This window comes from Centruroides sculpturatus, unplaced genomic scaffold (genome assembly GCF_000671375.1).
Source record: "Centruroides sculpturatus isolate CEXI.00-Female unplaced genomic scaffold, Cexi_2.0 scaffold1120, whole genome shotgun sequence".
Lineage (NCBI taxonomy): Eukaryota > Metazoa > Arthropoda > Arachnida > Scorpiones > Buthidae > Centruroides > Centruroides sculpturatus.
The window spans coordinates 130,549-155,667 of NW_019385344.1; the positions used below are offsets into that span (position 1 = coordinate 130,549).

The following is a 25,119-nucleotide window of genomic DNA, read 5'->3' on the forward strand; positions in this document are numbered from 1 at the left end:
ACCAGATATGGAAAGCTTAGGGCAGGAGGCCCCAATTAACTGTATACGAACTTCCAATGCAAACTGGAAGTCAAATTATTTCAGTTAAAAAATTTTTTCCTAAAAGGAGTTAGATAGAAGACTGGCATGACACTACTGTTAAAGGAAACATATGATGGTGGAGAGAAGCTGCAACCCAGAAAAATTGCTCATTGAAGAATTTAAAAATGTAGTAGCTAACTTTAAATGTAATAAGTCACCTGATATAGATCAGATTAAAGCAGAATGTTTTAAAAGTTTATCTGATCAATTCCTGTTTAAAATTTTAGATCTGTTTAACAAAATTAAAAGAACTGCAAATTTCCCCAATAGTTGATTGAAATTTTGATATTACCCATTCATAAAAGAGGAGTTGTTTCTGACCCTGAAAATTATCATCCAGTTTCACTAGTTCCAGTAATTGGCAAATTATTTATGGCTATTTTGCATTCTCATTTAACTGTTTGGGTTAATGAAATGAAAATGTTACATCAAGAACAAGTCAGGTATTAGAGAAGAATTTTCTTGTTTAGATCAAATATATATTTTAAATGGGTTAATACAGGAATGGCTTAGGAAGAAAAAAAATTATATGCAATGTTTGTTGATTTTAAAGTTGCATTTGACAGCATAACTCATTCTAAGTTGTGGGCTGTGCTTGGAAAAATGATGATCAGCGAACATGTTTTGAATTTGACAATGAATATTTACAGGAAGGCTAATACAAGGGTAAAATGTATGAATGTGTATACATAGTCAATTGATATAAAGAATGACATACTGCAAGGTGAAATTTTAAGTCCTATGTTATTTTCTTTATATGTGAACGAACTTGTGGATTGTATTAAACTGTCTGATCTTTGAGTTTCTCTCTTTCTGATGATAAAGAGTTCCATATATTATTGTATGCTGATGATAGTTATTATAGCAGATACCCCAAATTTGCTACAGGAAAATTAAATATCAGAATTTTTATGAAGATGATGAGTTAAAAATTAATTTATCTAAAACAAAAGTGATGGTGTTTAGAAAAGGCAGTAAGCTCTCTCATCACAGTAAATGGTATTATAAGGCTGTGTACACACAAGCATTTTGAAACTCATGTTTTGTTAACACGAATTTTAAAGAACCAAGAGTTCTCTATAGGTATACACACACAAATGTGCGTTGATAGATTTTGGTTAGAACGTGCGTTTTGCAGGCGTCAGCCACGTGCTTTGAGATACATGTGCTGCTGTTTTGTTGTACATTCAATTGCGCACTTTCGGGTAGAGTGGACGTACATTGGCCGAAATGGAGAATGATCATTTCAATACTGATCTATTTATTGATGAAATCCAAAAGAGACCAGTCATCGTCAAATGATTTTATAGACATTCTAAAATAATTTAAAAACTTGGTTCATATTGTCTTAGTTTTGGATACAATGTCACAAACATTCCATGCGTCAGTCTATCTCGTAATATTGGGTGCACCTAAAATTCTCTTTGATTCTGCTATCGTCTTTTATAGCAATGATGGAGGAGGAACAAACAAGCAATTACTTTCACGTCCATTTCCAAATTGAGCCAGTGCGAATGGTCATCGAACGCTGTGCTAAAAGCATGGTGTGTACGCTGCTAATTACTTTCATGTCCATTTCCAAACTGAGCCAGTGCGAACGGTCATCGAATGCCGAGCTAAACGCATGGTGTGTACGCTGCTAATGCACGTTTAATGCAACGCCCAATGCCTAATGTGTACTATCCCTAAAGGTCAGTTACTGGATATCGCTTCAGAATATATTTATTTAAGAGTACTGTTTTCATCTTTGTGTTTATTTTTATTGCAAAAAAGTATTTTTTTTTAAAAGTAAAAGAGTGAGAGGGACCATATGGCCTTTATTAACTAAACTAAGTGTTTAATGTTGATACTTATATGAATTTCTTTCATTCATTAATATATTCTGTATTCTTTTATGGATCTCCTATCTGGGCGATGAATCACTTCCAAGAATTGGAAGTAATTCTTTGTATCTTATTTCATTGGATTTATTAACTTTCATGGTTATATGATACAATTAGAAATTGGATGTTCTAGAATATCAGTTTTGTTTCTTAAATTGATAATTAATTTCTGGATAAGAAGTTTGGAAATGTCAGATTGTGCTATAATAGAATATGTAAATTAAAATTTAATAGTTTGAGTATTAAGTATAATTGAATACTCTCATTAAAGAAAACTTTGGATAATTCTGGTCTTAGCTTTCTCTGGACATTATGGGAATCAGATGCTAGGAAGGTACTTGTAGATAATTATAAAATCTTATTGTGAACAAAGCATACAGAGGAATTGGTCAGAGGCAGAACAGAATGATCCTTGTAAATTATATTGTTCACTTAAGTCTCATTTTTACACAGAATGGTATCTTAACTCAAATTTTAAATTTAGTCCAAGTTCTATAGTATTGTGTAATAAGAAAATCTGTCTTTAGAAGTGTTGAACATGAGATCGTGTTGTTAACCAATCATATGGCTTCTTTTCCACCTTTATTTAGTTGATACGATATCATTTACGATATCAATAAAGGTGGAAAAGAAGCCATGTGATTGGTTAACAACATGATCTCGTGTTCAACACTTCTAAAGAAAATCTAGTACAACACTGTTTCACAGCAAATGAACAAGAAAATCTGTATTAATTCTAATGAAAGATGTCTGTATTGTATTTCAGGTCAAAATGTGACTTGGGAAGATATTGTTTTGTTTTGTGACAGCTATAGTAATTAGGACAGGAAGATATTATTGCTTTAACTTCTGCCTATGAGGGTGTGCCTTGAAAAATTGTATTGTTTTTTGCATGTTTTAAATTAAGAATATAATTATACTTTCGTATATTGTAAAAATACATTATATTGTGATTTCTATACTAATAACAATGTTCATACTAATGTATTTTTCCCTTGTAGTGGACATATATGTCATACAATACATAAGTAAATAAAAAATATTACTTTTCATTATATTCTTTATTCAGGTTTTTAATGAATTTCTAATGGCTTAATTTATTTATGTTTTAATAAATAATTTAATCAGATTGACTTTAATTAAGAAGAAAGAAAAGGTTTTGAATGTTTATACTTATAGTTTTAGTGATGATAAATATTAATTGTTTCCATTAATGAATTTTTCTTATGCCATTTCAGTTGGTTACAGCCAGAATCGTATGTGGATCCTAAGAAATGTGAATTATTATGCAGTCAAGATGAATTAAAATGTGGATGGCCAGCAATAATAACTGTTATAACAAAAGATCAGTATGGTAAAATAGTCCACGTTCCAAATTTGAAGGTATGCTAGTTATTATTTGAACTATCTTATTAAACAATATCAAAAGCGCTCAGCAACTAAATAATAAGAAACAAAACACCTTTTTTGCCGAGAAATAAATATAATTTGAAAAAACAAACATTTTCAGCCTAGTTAATAGGCCATCTTCAGGTCGAAAAAATGGAACGTAAATGTTCCATAAATAGAACATAAAAATTATTTAAATCAAAAATTTTACAAGAGAAAAAAAAATAACGGAAGAATAAATAAATAAATAAATTAATTAATTAATTAATTAAAACAAAAATAACATAAATCTTCAATGGATTAATTCTGGTCGAAGTTTCTAGTATATTTCTTAACCAAATATTTCCATGCCGATGGTAGGCTCTCCGCATCTCTCGCATTTAAACAGCCTTCTCCTATCCTACTTCTGTATATTTCTATTTTCTCCGCCGTCATTGCTAGAGTTGGGGAAGACAGAGGCTTTTAAAAGAATGTTTAAAGAATAAGGTGTATCCCATGTCGATTTACCGAATTAGCATCCCTAAGGAATGCCGTTCTGTAAAAAGTAGGTTCTGTTTGGCGTGCCTCAAAAAGTCTATTAGAATAGCCAAAAACAAAAAGTATGGGATATTGAGTGAGCTTATTTGCTTAGAGGACACCATATATAATGAAGATCCGGCCAAACTGATTGATATCAATAAAAGAGTGATGGAATTGGCGGAAGCTGTTTGTAGGAGTTCCAATAAGCAGTATGTCAAAAAGTTGAAATGGATTATTCATAAGCAAGTAAGAAGAGATAATAGGAAGAACATTAGTACTTTCTATGTATGGGACCAGATAGAAATACCAAAGAAAATCAAGCAGGTTCTGGAGAAAGGCCCGAACTTTGTCCCCACTGAAGTAGGTGGTTGGGAAACATCAGTACAGGAGATTGAGAGAGGGATTGTTGGACTGGATGCATTAGAAAAGGAATATTTTAGATGGAAAGCGGTCATTAACAAACGGCCGAAGAACAGGACAGATGGTATTACTAGTAGGGACATTTGGCTCACGAAGGAGTGGTTAAGGATTAATAATCTTGTGTTGACAAGAGCAGACAAGACTAAGCATTTGGTTATCATGAGAAGGCATACGTATAACAAGGAGTTGCATAGTTACATCAAAAAGACGGAATGTGAAATTGTTGGTGACAAGATAGTTGGAACGTTGGACAGAAGAGTCAGGAGGCTGGAACGCTCAGGACTTTCTGCTGTTTTACCTTTTCTCAAGAAATGCTGGAACCCAAGGCCCGGAACTCCAAGATTGTTTGCTTTCGCTAAAACCCACAAGACCGGAATGGAGTTAAGGCCAGTTGTAGAGAAATGCAGAGGACCCACCTTTATATTAGAAAAAAGGCTGCACGAACATTTATCCTCACACCTTGATGATGATAGTCTAGTGGCACAGGATCCTCTTATTGTTGTCAAGGAAATACAAGGTATATCTTTAATGGAAGATGAGGTAGCGACCGTTTAAAATTATGAAAGCATGTATCCTTCAGTAATGATTGAGTCTTGCGTGGATGCGTTATTGGATTTATTGTACATAAAGAACTCCCAATTGCTTCTTTACACCCAAGAGCTAGAAGAACTGTGAAACATGTTCTTCTAGCTCTGAAATGTGAAACATGACTCATAGCATACCAGTTTAGCAACTGGTATGCTATGAGTCATGTTTCACATTTTGTGGTCAGGTCTACAGACAAAAAAGAGGGGTTCCGATGGGAAGTCCCCTCTCAGGAATCCTTTGCGAATTAGTTGTCAGAAGAATAGAAAGACGGGTACTTCATAGTTTCAAGGAAGATATTGTATATTTCAGCAGGTATGTGGACGACATCCTTATTTTATGGAAAAATAATAGTAGGGTGCATGAATTTATGAGTAGAATCAATGATAACGATGATGGACTTAAATTGAGATTAGAACAAAAGAGTTCCTTGAATGTGCACTTCTTGGACATTAATATCCGGTTTATGAAAGGACATTTGTCCACAAGTGTTTATATTAAACCTACACACGCCCCATTATATATACCATCCCAATCCATGGATCCATATCGGTATAAGATGGCAGCCTTCCGAGCGTTAATAAGGAGAGCCTATTTATATTGTGACTGAGTCGCTGACAGGGAGAAGGAGATTGATAGAATATTGCAGGTGGCCCGGACCCTGGGTTACAGAAAAAATATAATTGTAGGAATGCTTAAAAAGTATGAAAGGGGCTTTAAGAGAAAGAGCTTTAAGGAATGTTCCTACTAGGATCACAAAGTTTACTTATAATAGTAGTATGATTAGTGTAATGAAAGAAATTGCTAGTCGAAAGGAATCAAGAATGGTATTAAGAAGAGCCCCTAATTTGTATAAGATCTTGAGAAATGATAAGGATAGTATAAAAGCGGAAGAAAAAGCAGGGGTGTATAAGGTTCCTTATGAAAACCTACAACTGGATGTTAAAAAAGATTATATCGGCATCACTACCAGAAACTTGGGAGTAAGGCTCAAAGAACATAGATACGCCATAAGAAAAGCATCTAATTCAACGATATTGTCCCAAGTGGTGTAAATACAAGGATCTGAGGTTAAATGGGATGAGGCAACAATCATCAAGCCTCTGTCTTCCCCAACTCTAGCAATGACGGCGGAGAAAATAGAAATATACAGAAGTAGGATAGGGGAAGGCTGTTTAAATGCGAGAGATGCGGAGAGCCTACCATCGGCATGGAAATATTTGGTTAAGAAATATACTAGAAACTTCGACCAGAATTAATCCATTGAAGATTTATGTTATTTTTGTTTTAATTAATTAATTAATTTATTTATTTATTTATTCTTCCGTTATTTTTTTTTTCTCTTGTAAAATTTTTGATTTAAATAATTTTTATGTTTTATTTATGGAACATTTACGTTCCATTTTTTCGACCTGAAGATGGCCTATTAACTAGGCTGAAAACGTTTGTTTTTTCAAATTATATTTATTTCTTGGCAAAAAAGGTGTTTTGTTTCTTATCTTATTAAATTTAATGCATGTTTATAGAAGGTCCGTGTGATATTATTTTATATTTAATTGAATTTAAAGAGATTGTGAATGCATTCTAATGCTACAAAGAAATAGTTATTTTTCATATACCCATTATGAATATTAACCCATTATTCCCCAGGATCTTGATCATGGGTTAATACTGCTGCCCTGCCAAAACTGCTTAAGTGCCAAGCTTGTATTTGCTGTTTTGTCAATACAAGAGTTTAACAAGTAACAAACAAACAGGAAAAGTGAGCATTATGATTCTTCATCTTTTGAAGAATAATATCAATTAAAATTTTAAATGGTATTATTAGAATTAAAAAGGATTTTTGAACTTTTTGTGTAAAAAGTCCTGTTCTTTCATTTAAAACAAAAGATCCTTTAAGAATTTTATAATCTGTATTTAATTGAGTAGTTTTGAAGAATAAATTTTTTATCTTCAGAATTAATACTTCATATACAGTACGAAAAATGAAAAACTTATAATTAACAATGTTACTAAGACAGATATTAAATAATAAAATGTTTTGATGCTTTAATATAGTAAGTTGACATTGGGAAAAAGCTGTTAATCTTGCACTAGTATTAAAGAAGAAGAAACATTTTTTACACTGTGCAAGATACATATATTAAATTTACAGTAGAATGCTGATTTGCTAAGATAGTGTGGATCGATGCTATCTTGGTTAAAATGGATAGCCATGGCCATTTTGGATTAGTATGACTCCACAGTATGCTTCTTCTTTATCATCATTGTGATATTCAAAATGAAGACTTAGGTTTATTAAAGATATACAAACATCTCAAAACCCGATATTTCAGTAATAAGCCAAACAACTAATGTATTAAATTGGGCTATTTTTCCACAATTTATTATTTATTAATTTCTAAATAATTTGTCACTAGAGGGAGGCATTAGGTGCCATCTGTTATTAATGCCTCCCTCTAGTGACATATTATTCAGAAATTAATTAATAATAATTGTGGAAAGGTTGCCCAATTTAATCCAGTAGTCATTTGGTTTATTAAAGATACAGACAATTGACAATATTTAATAGATGCAAAGTGTACATTTAAGGAGGTATATGTGATTAATAACAGCACTGTAACATTTTCCATCTCTTTAACCACTCACTTGGCACAGTTGGTACTAGACTATTTATTGCGTACAGTGTAAAGTACTATATTAATTTTCCGACTATACTTCGCTAACCTTTTACATTATTCTTTTTAACAATTATCGGGATGCTTTATTCTTTTAAGGTTTAGTGATTCCTAACTGGGTTGTGGGGTCTTCCCCCCCTTTTTCTCGGTGCGGACTTACTTTTTTCCGCTTGGGAAGCGCAAGTGTGCGCGAGTTTTTCTACGGCGCTTTTCTTTCGTCGGTGAGTTGGTTTTTCTTCTATTTTTAAGTTACTAAGGTGAATGGTGAGGAAACCTTCGTCTTAACTAAACATAAGCCCCAAACAAAATATAATGAAAGCAAAATAAAAGTAAAATAAAAATAAAGCTCAGACTTGGTTCCTTACACCCCTTCCCCTTTAGATTAAAGAGAAATTTATTTCTCTTTTCATTTNAATAATTGTGGAAAAGTTGCCCAATTTAATCCAGTAGTCATTTGGTTTATTAAAGATACAGACAATTGACAATATTTAATAGATGCAAAGTGTACATTTAGGGAGGTATATGTGATTAATAACAGCACTGTAACATTTTCCATCTCTTTAACCACTCACTTGGCACAGTTGGTACTAGACTATTTATTGCGTCCAGTACATTCATAGCAAATTTTTTATAAATTATAGAAAAGTAGTGTTTTACACTTATTGGTTTGCCTGAGAATAATTATGTTTCTATTATATATTCAGATCAGTAAAAAAATTTCCAAGCTGCATATTCAAGTAATTAAAAAAAAATAATATTTTATAATATAATTTATGTTAGGAATATTATTCATAAAAAACATGTTTTAAGTAGTGAATATATAAAAGTGATTGATAATGTTGGACCTTTTTCTCAAAGGCATTTAAAGGACTAATCATGCTGCATTAAAAAGTTTGACAGTTATGAAAAAATTATTAAATTAAAGTAATCATAAATATAATTTTTTAGGTAGAAGTAAAAGCTGTTCCGCATAATGTATACGATGCCGGAAGCGGAGATCCGAGTAGAAAAGTTCCTAGAGTTAGTCAGCCGGAAACGGGAGTCATGACATTTGGGAGTCATCCACCACCGAACTTAGATACTCCTTACGAAATAACAGTAAAGGATAAAATGTTTTATTATGCTATCACTGTTATGAAGGTGAATACAATGCTATTTATAATAAAATATGATTAATTAAAAAATGACACTTTTTACAATGCAATGTAATTCATGTCTTTGCATGCATAAACATTGTTTAAATATAACATATAATATTCTGAAAACAATCTGTTAATTTTAAATATAGCATATAAAGTTAATAATAATATATATATATGTCTATGTTCATTGAAACAAAAATAATGCTTTACAGATGTTCTATGTGATGATGGTATATGAAATGTGTCAAAAAATGTTTAATTGAAATAAAATATGTTTAACCTTTTGAACTATTTATAACACTATTTTTGTTTGAAGGATATTTATTTTAGCATTGTCATGTTACTATAACTATTGCATAATATATGTAAATATGAATATTTAGAATTTATATTACAATTTAACTAGATAATTATCATAAACGGTTTTTAAAATAAAAAAAATAAAATATAAAAGACATACTAACTTTAAGTTTCTCATCATTTAAATGGGGGAACTTAAGGTTAGCATGTTTTCTATTTTTATTTATATATTTGTTCAGATTATGGAAGAGAGTATTTTTAATCTGTTGCCAAATGATCTGTTGGATTTTATCAGGATAGAACATAGAGTTATGTTTTAAATCTGTTGAAGTATGAAAGTGTAAAACAATACCAATTCCCAGGGTCTGTACAGACCTGGAGATTCAGGGAATAAGATTTTCAGTAGAAAAAGTCAGGGAATTTGCAAATACAGTAGAGCATCGTTTATCTGAATCAATTGGGGACTGGGGTTGTTCAGATAACTTATTTTTCGGATAACTGATTATGTACGAAAAAATATATTAACCTATCCCGTGTTGAAATTTTTCTCCGTTGCATGTTGCTTCACGTTGAATTTTCGTCGATGTTAAGTCTAATATAAACTTTTTAAATTAAAATAATAATCGTGGCTATTGTATCGTAAAAAATTATTTCTTTATTTTTTACAAAGAAAATAAATATATTGAAAAATATAAAAACAAAAAAAAAATTATACTTTAGAAGTTAATCTAGTATCAAAAACGTTCGATTCAGCACGACACACAGTCCTCAGAAAAACACCACACAAAAGTGCCATTGCTGCCAGCTAAAACACACACATCAACTAAAAAAATATTGGAGTAGCCAGCACTAGTGAAAATTTAAATTTGCCGTCTGGAATTCTTTCGGATAACCGACTTTTGGATAAACATGCTCTACTGGATGGAATCCATCTGTCACTCTCGCTCCTTTTGTTCTGAACATGTCTTTAAATTTAGTTTGATATAGGGAGGTCTACGACCAAAAGGACAGCAAGCTTTGTTGTGCTTATATCTTGTAAACTATAAATTTACAATTTAAATTTTGTTGGATAAAAGATTTGTCTCTGTATTTAAAATGATGGGTTTTGGGGGTGTGCAGCTGTTCAGGGGAGGGATAGCGATTGCACATGAACACTGAAAATGGTGACATGGTGCAGTGTTTGGGCAGTGAAGCTTTGGATTGTGAAGAGATAGGACATCGAAATTGGTGTCAATTTGTACAGAATGATAGGATCTAAAATATTATTTAGCAATAATAATTGATAAAATAGAATTTGTAAAGTTATAAATCAATAAGTGTGAAAGTTGAAGAAAATTTTCATAATGTTGAAGAAATTGCAAAGGAAATATGAACAGAAATGTAAGAAATGTATATCATTGGAAAGAAAAATTTAAAAGAATCAGAAAAACTCAAAATGACTAATGCTGAACAATGTAGATTGTGTAGAGAGCATAAGAAAACTGAGTGTGTCAACTCCAAAGTGAATATTTTAAGTGTCATTGTTCGAACTGATAGATATTATCTTTACAATAAATAAAATAATTTTCTGTAGTAGACAATACATACATAATGTGTCTATATACAATCATCCTGTAATTAAATCATTCTGGCTTAATTTTAAAAAATGTAATTCATTTTAATTGTGCTGGCACCACTAGAGGGAAATGTTGGACTATTTTACATTTGGAGGCAGATGAGAAGCCTCAAATAAAAGGTTGACTCTGCTATGGAATTTTCTTATTCCTCATCTGTGTGAGAAAGAGCCAATTATATAAAGACACATTATGTATGTATTGTATACTAGAGAAAGCTATTTTCTTTATTGTAAATTAAATTGTCTTGGCTTAATTTTAAAAGATATTGTCTTGTAATGTGATAACCATTGAGACTTTATTTGTTTATATCTTATCCTTTCATTAATAACACAAAGACAAATTCATGCCTTAAATAATTGCAATTGTGTCCCATACACAACCCTCCTAATTTTTTTTCATTTGTGTTACATCTGGATAACATTGCAATCAGTTGATGTTGTGGAAGGATACAAAGAACCATCAGTTGGCTAAACAGTATTGTGTATGGGACATTTTGGACTACATGGCAGACCTCATGCAATTTATGTATTTTTATTCCTTGTATTTTTTGCTGTTGACCACATACAGTATGTGAAGATCAACAATTTGTCAAAATTGGCTGGATTGTTATTGGGCTGCAATTTGAAAAAATTATAGACCTATAAATTCCCACTGCCATTTGTCTGTCTGTCTTTCCTTAATCTTGAGAATGGAGTTAGATAGATAAAAGCCGCAACCAGATATGGAAACCCTAGAGGCAGGAGGCCCCGATTAACTACAGTTTAATATGATTATAATGTCATCGGATGTAATGGCAACCCTAATATAATGTCAAATTTTTATTGGTCCCATGATTTTACTATACTAGATAATGTTAAAAAAACCCACTTGTAATGAGATAAAATCCTGTTTTAACATCATATTTAAATCATTCCCAGATTTACAAAATTAGATTATGAATTTTATTTAACAAGGAAAATACAGTACATAAACTGTGTTCAGTTTCTAGGGTCAAAGTCCACTTCCTAGAATGACTGTGGGTGGTACTCTCACCACCTGACTTCAGTAGTGTGAGGTTTGTCACATCTTTAAACGACGTGATGATTGGGTTAGTTTGCATAGTTACTCATTGTCATGGTGATACCTTGTATTTTTGCTGTTGACCACATACTGATTGGGCAATTTGAACTGGTAATGGATGCTACTGAGGAAAGATTGTAGAAGACCACAATTGACTAAATTTGAATTGGTGGTGCATGCCTCTCAAGGAAGAGAAGGTTAATGAAACATCACGTCATATGGTGAACCTGGAATAGAGCTATGACTAGCATAGTTGCTGATTGGTCAGCAGACGGCTTTTGACGACTATATAAGGTTGACGCAGAGGCAGGAAATTTGAGTTTTATCCATCTTGCTGACTGAGTTTTAATTCGTTATTGGTGTACCGAACGGTCATCAGTTGTGAAGCTGTTATAAATTTTAACTTTACTCTCATGTTGTGCAGCAATTTAGCAACAAATCAGGTGAAATGGCTAGCTTAAAAAGGAAAGCATTAAGGACTGCAAAGTAGAAATAATTAAAGCAGTTGAAAGTGGAAGAAAAAAGGCAGATGTATGCAAAGACTTTGGTTTAGCAAATTCTACAGTGTGCACAATAATAAAAAAACAGAGAGAAAATTTTGAAAAAAAGTGTTCAAAATGGCAAGGGACAAATGAAAAAAATTAAGTTATGTGAAAAAGCCAATATTGATGCCACTCTGATTAAGTGGTTTTACCAAATCCGAAGTTCCAACTTACCACTAAATGGACTGATACTAATGGAAAAAGCAGAAGAATTTGAATGATTACTAGGCGATACTAACTTTAAATGTTCTAATGGATGGCTAGACCGTTTTAAACAAAGACATGGCATAAGTTTTGGGAAAAATGTGTGGAGAAGCAAAAAGTGTAAATTTATTGGATGTTGAAAACTGGTTAAACTGAATATTACATAATGGAAAGGGGAAATACAGATATGTTAGTAAGTCAGGGAATAATGTCATAATTGGTCAGGAAATTACAGATGGAATTATCTGTATGGATCTTGAATTCAGAAATTTGTTGTTAATAAATAATTGTAATGGCCACTGCCCAGAACATGACTTTATTATACCTACATAGGCCTTTTTTTATGAATTTATATTTATATAAGATTTAAAAAAATGTATTATCTATTTTATGATGAGCTTTTTAGAAAACTTTTTAGACAAGGAAAGTTCAGTCAATATGATTGTTTTTGGCTAAACTAGTTAGTGTTTAGAGGCAAGTAACAAGGGATAAAAATATTAATTTAGGGAATGTGACTCATTACGTTATCCCTTACCATTATAATTTAAGACTAAATAGATATTTAAATTATTTTAAAATAAATGTAAACGAAATAAATAAATTTGTAAATATGATGTTTGTCTGATTTAATTAATTAATGAAACTCTTAAAAGCTTAGAAGGTTTAATTTAATTATTATTATAATGTATTACATATTAGTTTCGGTTTTAAACTTGTTTACCCTTCAAATTAGAAAGTTTTATATTTTCTATTAAATAAATGAAAAAATTATAACTACAGTGGGTGATCGGTTAACGAACAGATCGGATAACGAACACTTTTGCGAAAGATTTTTATGATCGGACAATGAACATATGTTCGGATAACGAACACTTCACTGAACAAACACAAGAAGCGACGTAAAATAATGAATACCGATTGGTCTTCCTTTGTCTTCAGGCAACAATTCGAAACTTTTCAGAGCGCAGGAGATGTCAACATCGACGTTCTACCCAGTATATACTGATCGGATAGTATTCCCCGAACTTTGAAACTCTCCCTTGTAATTCCAGCCTTTTTTATTTCTGACAGAAACAATTCTTTTACGTTTTCTTCTGAAAATGCGGATTTATGTCGATATCTGCTATTAAAGATCTTTTGAAGAAGTAGGAAGATGTCAGAACAACGGTCTTAAAATGGCATCCAAACCAAGTTGAGGTTAATAGGCCTAGGGATCTCTACAATTACAATGCTATTAATTACTTCTGAAAAATCATGAATAAGACAGAAAAGCAATCGACATTGGATAGATTCTTTAACCCCCACAAACAGAAAAAACATGACTAATAAAAATGCAAGACCGTGTATATATGTATTTTTATTATTACATATGAATAAACGTAGTAAAAAAGTATATACTTTTTTTTATTTTTGGGGGTCTCCAGAACGAATTAATCAAATTCCCATAGAAACCTATGTTAAATTGATAATCGGTTAACGAACAATTCGGATAGCGAACAAAGTCTTGGAACGGATTATGTTTGTTAACTGATCACTCACTGTATTTTTAATAATTAATGATTGATTGATTGATTATTATTTTTTTTATTAAAATGAACTTTTTAAAAATAATACAGGCATACGAGAATTATTCTTTCGAAGAACTAAGATACGTTTCACCTACTAAAAAACGTCTTATTGAAAATATGTTAGTCCGAGCCAATAGCGACGGCACTTACACTGCTAATTGGAATCCTGGTTCTGTAGGATGGTATTTATTGCAAGTTACTATTGATGGATTTGATGTAGGTAAGAAATTTCTTTAAATATAGTTAAGTTTATTAAAATATTAAAATTATACATTTATTATAATAAAATTTTTTGGTTATTTTACCAACATTTATGTAATTAATATGATAGTTTCAAGACTTCAATTAAGATATATAGAACTACTTTTAGAGCAATTCTATGTGATGAATGACTCAGTAATGTATCAAAAATGTAGTAATAATTTTATAACTTTGATGTGGAAGACAATAACAAAAAATATTTTTGGAGAAAATTTTTGAATTGAAATAACATGACTTATAGTTTAAACCAGAAGTTTTTATATAGTTAATTAGGGCCTCCTGTCTCCAAGCTTTTCCTATCTGGTCTCAACTTTCATCTATCTAAGTCTGTTATGAGATTAAAAAGGAGAAAGACGGATGGATGCCAATGGGAATTTATACATCTGTAATTTGAAAATTGCAGCTTGATATATTTATCGTTTCTTAATAAGATTTTAAAAATAGTATTTCAGTAATATGATTAAATTAAAAATAATAATACAGTTGCATTACAATTTAAATAGATTGCATATATAATAATTAAAATTGATATTTTATTACTGTATTTCAGGTGGTTCTCAACAGAGATCAGTTGAAGTTAAAGAACCTCCACAAGGTCTAACGCTTCCTGCCAAAAATGTTAGCCAAAAAACATCATACCAACCAAGCAAGGTATCAATCTATATTAAAGTGTGTTTCAAAATTATTTTAATGGTAGTAAAAGAAAAAGAAAATTGGAGAAATTCATGGTAAAAATAAACACACACAAATTTTAAAAATTTCATTAAGAATTGAGCAGTTTTTAAATAAGCTATGCACCACTTAATGACTGTGATATGTTCTGAGAAATATGTTACATCCTTGTTAAGCAAGTATCATTTGAAGTGACATCCTTGTTAAGCAAGTATCATTTGAGTGTATTTAGACAATCCTTATGTCGTTAGTTTACTACTCATACAATGATAAGCATTTCATGTATTTAAACATAAAAAAGATACAACTGGCTGTTTTTTGGTGCCATTTTAATCTTATGGAATCTGTGTTCTATATGTAATTCATCATTAAGTGCTGCATATCTGTACCCAGTACATTTAGAGTTCATAGTTCATAGCTGAAATTCAATTAACTGAAATCCAGATTATATGAAAGTTTTAAAAGAATTAAAATGTACATATCACAGAGAGTAAACTATAAGTGTAACCAGAATTTACTAGTCATCTGTCAATTGTAGTGCTATGAAATTAGGTCATACGTATATGTAACATCATGTTAGATTTTGAGTAAATTAATTTACTTTCAAATACAGTAATTGCATTATGGTATTTATAGTTTATGAAACTTTAAATGCATAGTGCTTGATGTACCCAAAACAAAATAAAATGAGTTTCTGAATTTTCTGAAATTTTATTTATTTGACCCCTGGTACCTTCAAGTTCAGATAATTTGAGAAGATATGGGAATATTCTTAATATTTCTTACACAATTTGTTAAATTTTATGTTGTGAAATGATTGTTGAATTTTATCATTCAAAAATGAAAAAAGTTTTTTCATGTATTGCTTTGTTCAGTCTCCAAGTAATATACTCGTAGCAAATCATATGAAATATAATAGACAAATTCATTTTATAATTTCTACTACTAAATATATTTAAAGTCACATAAAAACTTAAAATATTTACTATTACCAACTAATAATGTATATTGGATATTAATAATACAGTAGAACCTCGAAAACTCGGCTCTCGATAACCCGGCACTCCGGATAACTCGGCCACACCCTGGCAGGGCAAAAAAATCCCCAGTTAATTAATTTTCATTATAGACAGCTTTATAAAAGTATAAAAGCTCTCATAAAGTATTTTTCTGAGGTCTGTCTTATCAGGTAAATTACTGTACACAGTGTATTCATTAATTTTCATTTTCATGTAGTAAAGGCTCNAGATCGTTAGAAAAATAGGATTTATGATGATCATGAATAATACATTTTTTCTATTTTCTCATCATTTCTACATTTCCAATGATTTTCCATTACTCATCCAAGAATATTGTGATCAGGAATCTTCTTTTCCTGTTCCTTTTCATATCTCAAATATTAATAAATTCTTTGTGCATACGAAGAAAGAAGAAGAAAAATTAACGAAAAATAAAATATTTTTATGTAATTTTTTTTTTTTTTGAAAAATATAAGTTCGTAGAAACGAAAATATATATCTTTTCAAGTAAATTTTTTTTATTATTTTCTGCTGGATTTAAGTTTACTTTTCTATTTTTGCATCATTATAATATACTTTATTTACTTTTTCCTATTTTCATAATAATAAAAATAGGATTTTTTTGAGAAAAAAAGTCGTTTTCTTAGAAGATTAAGTTTATGAAATAACATAAAATAGCGGAAAAAATTAATATTGTAAACAAATGTTTAGGTTTATATTTATTAAATATTTAAATTTTTATTTTAAAGATTTCATTATTTAGTTTTTTAAAGTTTGTTTATGGGAAATTTTAAATAATATTTACACTGACTTTTATATAAATATATTTATTAAATTTTGAATTTTTTTTAAATTGTTAATTTTTTAAATAATAAAATTAAAATAATTTAATTTTTAATGAATTAAATAATAAAAAAGTCATACAACATAATTACATTTTTTTTATTTATTTACAACCGACAAAAGAGAATAAATTGCATATATTTTAATCTATTTTCCACAACCAATAATTGATTTTTTAAACTTCAAAAAAGAAAAAAAATTTCACATTAAACCGAAAACATTTGTTCTATATTTTTATATATGTATATATATATATATATATATATATTATTTAAACTACGAAAGTATTTTGCACAGGACAAATTATTATTTATTATAATAATATATAATGCTCATAAAATGTACTGCAGGCTCCTTTTTATCTAGTCTCACTTTAACTGGCTGCATTTTTCATGTGAATCAGATATCTGTGTCAACTGGGGATCAAGTAATGTTCATTCTTTTAACGTGTTTAACTTTTTTCATGTCAGTACTGTCTGTACTGTTTGGATCACAATCATTCTTCATATACATGATTTTATCATTAATATTTGGTTTTTTAAGTTATGTTTGTTCAAAATGACAAGCTCAATTCAGAAAAAACATAAATCAATTTTTTATATTTAAGTAAATGTTTATTAAATGTTTGTATATATAATTTATTTAATTTACTTTTTATAAATGGTATTTTGAATGTATTTTTGGAGTAACTAGCCATTCATTTATTTAGTCAAATGTCTGGTCCCATAAAGGTTAGTTAATTGGGAATCTACTGTAATAGAAATTCTGACACTTATTTATATGTATTTTTAAATATGTAGTTTTAAAACAAAACTGTGTGATTGTGTTGGATTTTACATATTTTGGAATAATGCCTTATTTTAAGTAGCTTATAGTCTATAATAACAAGTAAAAATTGAATTTCATTAGATGAAACTTTTATGAATTTTTCAATTATATGGATTTATATCTTTCAAATATAATGATATATTTGGTAAATTAAAAAGTTATTTAAAACATAAGAAATTCCTTAGCATATTAAATATTCCTGTTTGCTATATTAAGTATGTAACATTATGTATAATAATTAATTTAATTATATAAACTTATATAGTTGATATATAATTCATTGCATTAATTAATATTTAATTAAAATATTACAACATTGTTTTTGAATTTATTATTTTTAATAAATATATTTTCTGTAGGTTCGTAAGTTTTGCACTAAATATAGTGCAGGATTAAGAATAAGAAGTCATCCTTCTTTACAAAGTGAACAGATTGGTATTGTTCAAGTTAATAGTACCATAACATTTGTTGATGAGGTTTGTACATAAATCATTTAAGATATTTTTTTTTATTAACATTAAGTATAGGGTGTTTGAAAAGTTATTGTGCAGTGAGAAATTTGTAGTGACAATAAAGTTATATATATGGTATTGAATAAGAGACCTGTAAGTTGTCCATTAAGTTCCAGTTGAACAATTATACATAAGGTATTGCATACAACTAGAAGGTCTTGTATGCAATACTGTACATATAACTTTTAATTCCATTACAAATTTCTCACGCCATGGTAACTTTTCAGACACTTGATATCTATGAATAGGTTAGGTTTTTTTATTAAAAAAATATAATAAATTATAAAATATCTTTTTCTGCTTATTCTGGCAATGTCCATTTCAATATTATTTAATAATGAACAGTTCTGTGTCCTAAAATATATGAATAGAAAATGTTTATAAACTGATTAAACAAGTTTAAATTTTTGTGATTTTATTAATATCAGTTGAAAATTATTCAGTTAATATTTAAACGTTTATTATACTAATAAAAAGGTATCTGAAAAATTTAGAATCATAGGAGGCATTTTTTTTCAAGTATACAATATATATTTTCACAGAATTCATTTGACATCAATACATTTACATCTTTAATACATCTCAATACATTTAGACATCCTTTCAGACAAAGCACAGTACTGTGTTTCTCTGAATTTGATAAATGTCGACAGTGACAATAATTCATTCTTGCAAATGCACTGTGTTTTGAACTAGTCAAAATGTTAATCCTCCTTTATTCTGTTATATATAAAGAAACATGGTACAGTAGAGCGTTGTTTATCCGAAAGCCGATCAACCGAAATGTCGGTTAACCGAAAGCATTCCAGTCAGACTGTGTCGTGCTGAATCGAACGTTTTTTATATTAGATTAACTTCCAAATTATAATTATTTTGTTTTTATATTTTTTAATGTATTTATTTTGTTTGTACAAAATAAAGAAATAATTTTTAACAATACGATAGATCACGATTATTATTTTAAAAAATTTACGTTAGGCTTGACATTGACAAAAATTCAACATAAAGCGACACGCAACAGGGAAAAATTTCAACATGGGATAGATTAATATATTTTTTCATACATAATCGGTTATCTGAAAAATAAGTTATCCGAACAACCCCAGTCCCCAATTGATTCAGATAAACGGCGCTCTACTGTATTATATTTCATTTGTAAAGGTGACTAGAGGTTGAAGGAAAACATGTTAAGCATTTCTTTGAATATGTTCAGGATGTTTAGTAAAGTCCATATAAACTCGCATAACTGACAATCACAGATAGCTACAGTTATGAATGTGATGAATGGTTATAGTAAAGTGACTATGTATTACAAGACAAGACCACTTGCAGTGCCCCTAGTGAAGAATTTGGAAGTTAACACTTCTGTCTTGAAAATAATGCACTATATTGAAAAAAGTCAAGTACAGAGTTGTAGAGCATGATCAGTTTAGTACAAAAGGACATCCTACATACATGAATTGCATGAATAGAAATGCTAATGTGCACATAGGGCACAGATAGTAAAATGCATATTATTTACGTGCTCATTTATGTGTTCTCATTCATTTCATATGTGCTTGTTTATAATGTGTATTTCTCATTTTCCTGTATATTCATGCTGCATTTGCTAATGTATGATGTATGTGGTGCATCGTTGATATGTCAGTATATAAGGACTTCACTATGCACACTATATATTGTTAATTTTATATTATTATATTCTAGACTCATTAGATACACTATATAATTCAATAAAAAATTACAATAATGTAATGTAATCAGTATTTAAGCATTATTTATAATTTTTAAGAGTGTAACTTAATATTATTATTTTAATTTAAAAATTTAATATTTAATAGATACATAATGATGATGGTGTTTGGATAAGATTAAGTACAGAAACTGTAAGAAAGTACTGTCAGAATGGATATACAGAAGCATGGTGTCTGCAATATAATCAGCATTTAGGAAAAACTTTACTTGTACCTGTAGATGTAAGTTAACAAAATATATTTTATAAATACATATATTAAATGTGTTTTCAGAATAATTATTATGTAGGAAATAACTATCATTAAGAATAAAGTTCACAAAGAAAAGCAGAAGACAAAGTTTATCTATAATTTTATTCCTGATTATGTGGTTGAAGTGGTTAAAGCATACAGTATCTGCCACACTAAAGATCTGAGTTAAAATTTGGCTCAGATTCTCATGAAGTTTACTTTGATAATTTGGTCTGGAAAACATTAGATTCTGTTGCTCATTATTTAATTGTTTATTATTGATTTGTAATAAAGTCCTTTCTGTAATAATTTGAATGCTAAACTGATTTTTAAAAATTGTTTTTAGATTATTTTTCATATATTTGTGTGACCAGAGGGTTGATATCTCTTTGTGCCTCGTCAAAACTGACACCACTGTGTCTTTAGGATAGACACAGAAACTGCAATTTTAGAGTTTGCTTGAGTGGTTATGTGCGCGGGCGATCAGATTCAGGATGGAGGAGTGTTGAGAGATGGATTAGAAGTGATTCACTTGGATACGAGGTTAACAGCAAAAATAACTAATTTAATGTAACAGAAAAGAATACATGACTGACCAATCGAGAGAGAGAGAGTTTACATGACATTGCATGTCATTATAAATACCTGGTTCACTGGATATTCCAAATGGTCATGGAGGCATTGGGGAGGCCGGGAAATGTCTTTGAGAATGTCTTTAGGGCCTTGAACGGTGATTAAAGTCTATCGGAAGTTAAAATCCGTCGGTTCTTCGTAGGTGTTTCTGGAGAAACACAGGATGTTTGGGAGGAGTGGCAGCGGTGGATGATGATGATAAATCCTTTCGGATGGCACTCAGGAATATTCTCTTGGACTCTTGGACTCTTGACACCCTCTGGTCCCTGAATTCCTTTTTTTATTTTTTCAAGTCATGTTGTCTCTCTCCACCAATAGGGAATTTTTTTGCCTTAGTTTCCAGTGACACATTCTGAGTTCCCTGTGAAAGGAAACAACTCGGGAAGAGAAATGCACTCATCTTCTGGTAATAAAAAATGGAAAAAATTTTCTCTCAAATTTCGTTAGGTCCAGTTCCTCACATTTGTATTTAAGTAATATTTTAATTTTTAATAATATAATATTTTTTTATTTTAGTCTTGAGAACATTCCTTCAAATTGTTGTACTCATTTAACAATAATGTTTTTTAATTTGTTTATCTAATTAAAGTTTATTTTTTGCTGGATTTTCTGATTATTGTGTATGTATACATAGTCCTGAAATTAAATGACCACATATTGTAATTATAGTATAGTTTTTATTAATACTGATATGATTATCAAGTTGTTTATACAAGGTGTGACAATTAAATTCCAGGACTGGGGTAATAAAAGGACACAAAGAACATATAATGAAAAACCCTTTTAATATGTTTCAAAATAATCCCCCTGGAGGGCAATGCACTTCTCGCAATGCTTGTACAAGTTCTTGAAATGCTTGGCAAAGTCACTTCCATTGACAGCTCTCAAATCCTTGGTCACATTGCGCTGTATGTCCTCCAGGTCATTGAATCTTCATTCCTTCAATGTGATTTTGGTTTTTGGAATCCAGTAAAGAGGGGTCATCTTGAATAACATCTTGAATAAACCATTGATACACTTCCAGCCGGAGATGCTTTTGGTCCTCAGTGAGATAGTGCGGAATGAAGCGGAAGTAGATTTTTCTTTTGCCCAAATCTTCGGTGATGATTAAGTGAGTTGTCTCCAGATTGATGCCAGTTGTCTCTGCTATCATCCAAATAAATATTTGACAGTCATATCGCAGCAAGTCTCTGATTTTTTCGATGTTTTCTGGTGTTTGAACTGATTGAGGTTGTCCAGGCTGAGCATTGTCCTCAAGGTCTTCCCGACCATCCCTGAAATATGCAAACCACTCGAAAACACGAGAGCGCGATAGGGCATCATTCACATAAACTTGCTTGATGAGGACATATGTCTCTGTTGCACTTTTACCCAACTTGTAATAAAACTTAATGTTCACTTTTTGTTTCATAACAAAAACGTGACAGCACTTTCTTACAGCAATATGTGAATGGAATACAGAAAAAGAATGAGTTATGAGACATGAAGAAATCTTTGCAGACAAGTAGCCAGATGGTTGAACTATTATGACAAGCTTAGACAAGTTTCTGCATGCTGACACTGCAGTGTTACATGACCAGACCTGGAATTAAGTTGTCACACCTTGTATATGTGAGCATGTGGCTTACAAGCCACATTTTCTAGTCCCATACTGTGGCTCCCATATACTTATACAATTTCTTCTTATAAACTTGCTGCTGCTTACACCTAAATGATAAGTTTTTTTGACTATTAACTAGTGTAATATATGCAGAGATTGTAAGTTAACTTGCAACTTAACCTTGAACAGACAATTGAAAGCTTTACATTTGTAAAGTCAAAGGAGTTAAATGATTGTTTATCTAGTTAGTCATAAAGTACCATTAAAATAAAGTAACAGTGATTACTACAGTATTTTAACTATATATAATATCTCCAAAAACATACCTGTAAACATTACAGGTACAGACAGTATAGAGGTACTATCATCAAGCATGCATAGATCAATTGTTTTCAAATTATTACCATTTCATCTTAGATGCACACAAAACACAATAAAGTGTGAAACCTTCATTCAATGACTACGTTTTACATTCATAATTATTTCGGTGTGGAAAGTTGTGGTATTGGGGACATCAAGTAATCATTCCAAATCAAAAGCTGTAACAGTGGTTTCAAGAATTTTCATTATATTCAGTTTGGTATTAGTGCCAATGTCATTTTTAATAAAACAATATTTCGGTTTTCAAATGCACACTTGGTTCAGTTCCAACAATTCCAGTTTAAGAGGTGGAACTGGATTTTTCCCACCTGTAATCCAGAGTTCAAACATTATATTAATATAGACTAATATGATTTAAATAAGTTTAATATTGTGTTATTTAAAAATTAAAATTTTTTTGTCCTGTTTTTAGTGGTCATTTTGCAAAACATAACTTCATTGACTGAAAGAGAAAAGAAGAATTTTTAATTGAAGTGAAAAATATTGAAAAAAATTGATATCTCAGGAACGAATGGACAGAACTGGATGAAATTTGATACATAGGTCGAAAAATAGTGGCAGATGATGATGATACTCATATTTTGTTTGGATGATTGGTATATCGTTAGTTTTTTAATGAAATATGAATTGGAATAGACAGAAAGTGTTCCAATTTCAGTATAGTAAGGTTTGCTTTGTTAAGCCATTCATTCATTTGTTTGCTCACTTACTTGATGGCTTGCCTCTACCAAGTCTTATGATAAAGAGATGAGGTGGCTCTCCAAAATGCATTCCAATAGAAGATGCAGTTCTTGTGTATAGCTCCTCTCTGACAAGATTTGGCCATCCCTACTATACAATTTTCTGATGAATATATAAATTTATATTTGTCTAATATTTTACCATAATATTTTGTTATTGTTTTTAATTTAGTAAATCTAATTATTAACTAATGTTAATCTTTGTTGATTAATATTACTATTAATACTTCCCAATAAATTATATCAGTATTCATGATAAATTATTGCTTATTTAAATAGCAATTTCTATAACTTTAAGTTCAAAAATGCATGACTGTTAAGTAATAAACAGCATCATTTTACTATAATAATTCATTCTTTTGCAAAATTAAAGGAGAGATAGATTAATTAATTAATTTATTACATAATTTCATAGTTAATGCACTAAGTAAACCATAGTTTTGAAATTCTGTATGTTGCTGAACTTAATTATAATTAAATCTCCTTACAAATTAGCATATTTTATAAGTTAATAGTTTCAGATCTTTGAAATCTTGAATGGATAATAAAATAAATAAGTATAATAAATTATTGTTTAGTATTACCTGTAACCATGGGTGTCTATAGAAAATTTTCCAGGGGGCAAACCTTGGAGACAAATAATTATATCAATACATTTTTATTTAATCATGTAATTCTTTTTTACAAGTAGATTATAGTATCCATAATGCATCAAAGCATCTCATGGTCAAAGATGTAAGGTTATATATCTTGATCACTTTTATAATTTATGCAATTTTTTACTCAATCGTGGGAGGTCAAGTGCTCCTCTGTGAACAATCATGTTTGTAACTATGGCTAAAATGTAGTAGAATGTGTATAAATATTTTTATTTTTACTAATTAAATATTTTAAAGTAAATTTTCAGTTATTTTAAAACAGTTGAAAATAAATATGCTTGCTTATGTATTTCAAATAGGAACCAAAGTCAGTCTTATCGGAATTTTTTAAAGAAAAACCGTCGCCTGTTAAAAAATCTCTTGACGATTTATCGAAGGATCGGCCACGCTTAAAGAGAGGTATATAAAATATATGTATAAGTTCAAGAAAATATATTATAATTATATGAATTAATGTAAAAATACTAAATAAAAATAATTTATTTTAATAATGTTTTGGTTTATGATTTATTAATATAAAGTTTATTATTTATGATGATTGTATGTAAATTTCAGTTTTTTAGAAGACATACACAATGGTAGATAGTTAAACTGATCTGCTGTTCTACTGCTGTTATATATTTTCATGTAATTTAATGCTTTCATGCAATTTGTTATGCAATTATTTCATAATTATATTTTGTTGACTTAATTATTATAATAAGACCATCAAATAATACAAAATAACATTAAAAAAATTATAATATTCTGACCTATATTTGATTATGTTGTAAACTCTATCCAATTTTGTTAAGTAACTGGAAAATCTAAATGCTATTTCCTTTAGGAATGATATCCTGTCTGTCCATTTACTTAAAGAGGCTATTCTTAGAGATTTAACATGGTAATGCATTGTAAATCTAAATCATCTTAGTGGGAGTATACAAATGGTCAAATGATTAATGTTGTAAAGCTACTAAAATGATAATTTACACCTGACATTTAATTTGTGAAAATAATA

At 29.9% G+C, this 25,119-nt stretch overlaps 1 protein-coding gene across 1 annotated transcript in view; it reads left to right on the forward strand.

Moving 5' to 3' along the window:
- LOC111637900 (E3 ubiquitin-protein ligase MYCBP2-like) overlaps positions 1 to 25,119 on the forward strand; it is a 263,246-nt gene that overhangs the window by 126,639 nt on the left and 111,488 nt on the right. The window contains 7 exon segments of the mRNA XM_023383504.1: positions 3,203 to 3,347; positions 8,504 to 8,695; positions 14,035 to 14,206; positions 14,798 to 14,898; positions 17,969 to 18,085; positions 19,963 to 20,097; positions 24,419 to 24,518. Coding sequence (XP_023239272.1) covers positions 3,203 to 3,347; positions 8,504 to 8,695; positions 14,035 to 14,206; positions 14,798 to 14,898; positions 17,969 to 18,085; positions 19,963 to 20,097; positions 24,419 to 24,518 — 962 coding nt within the window.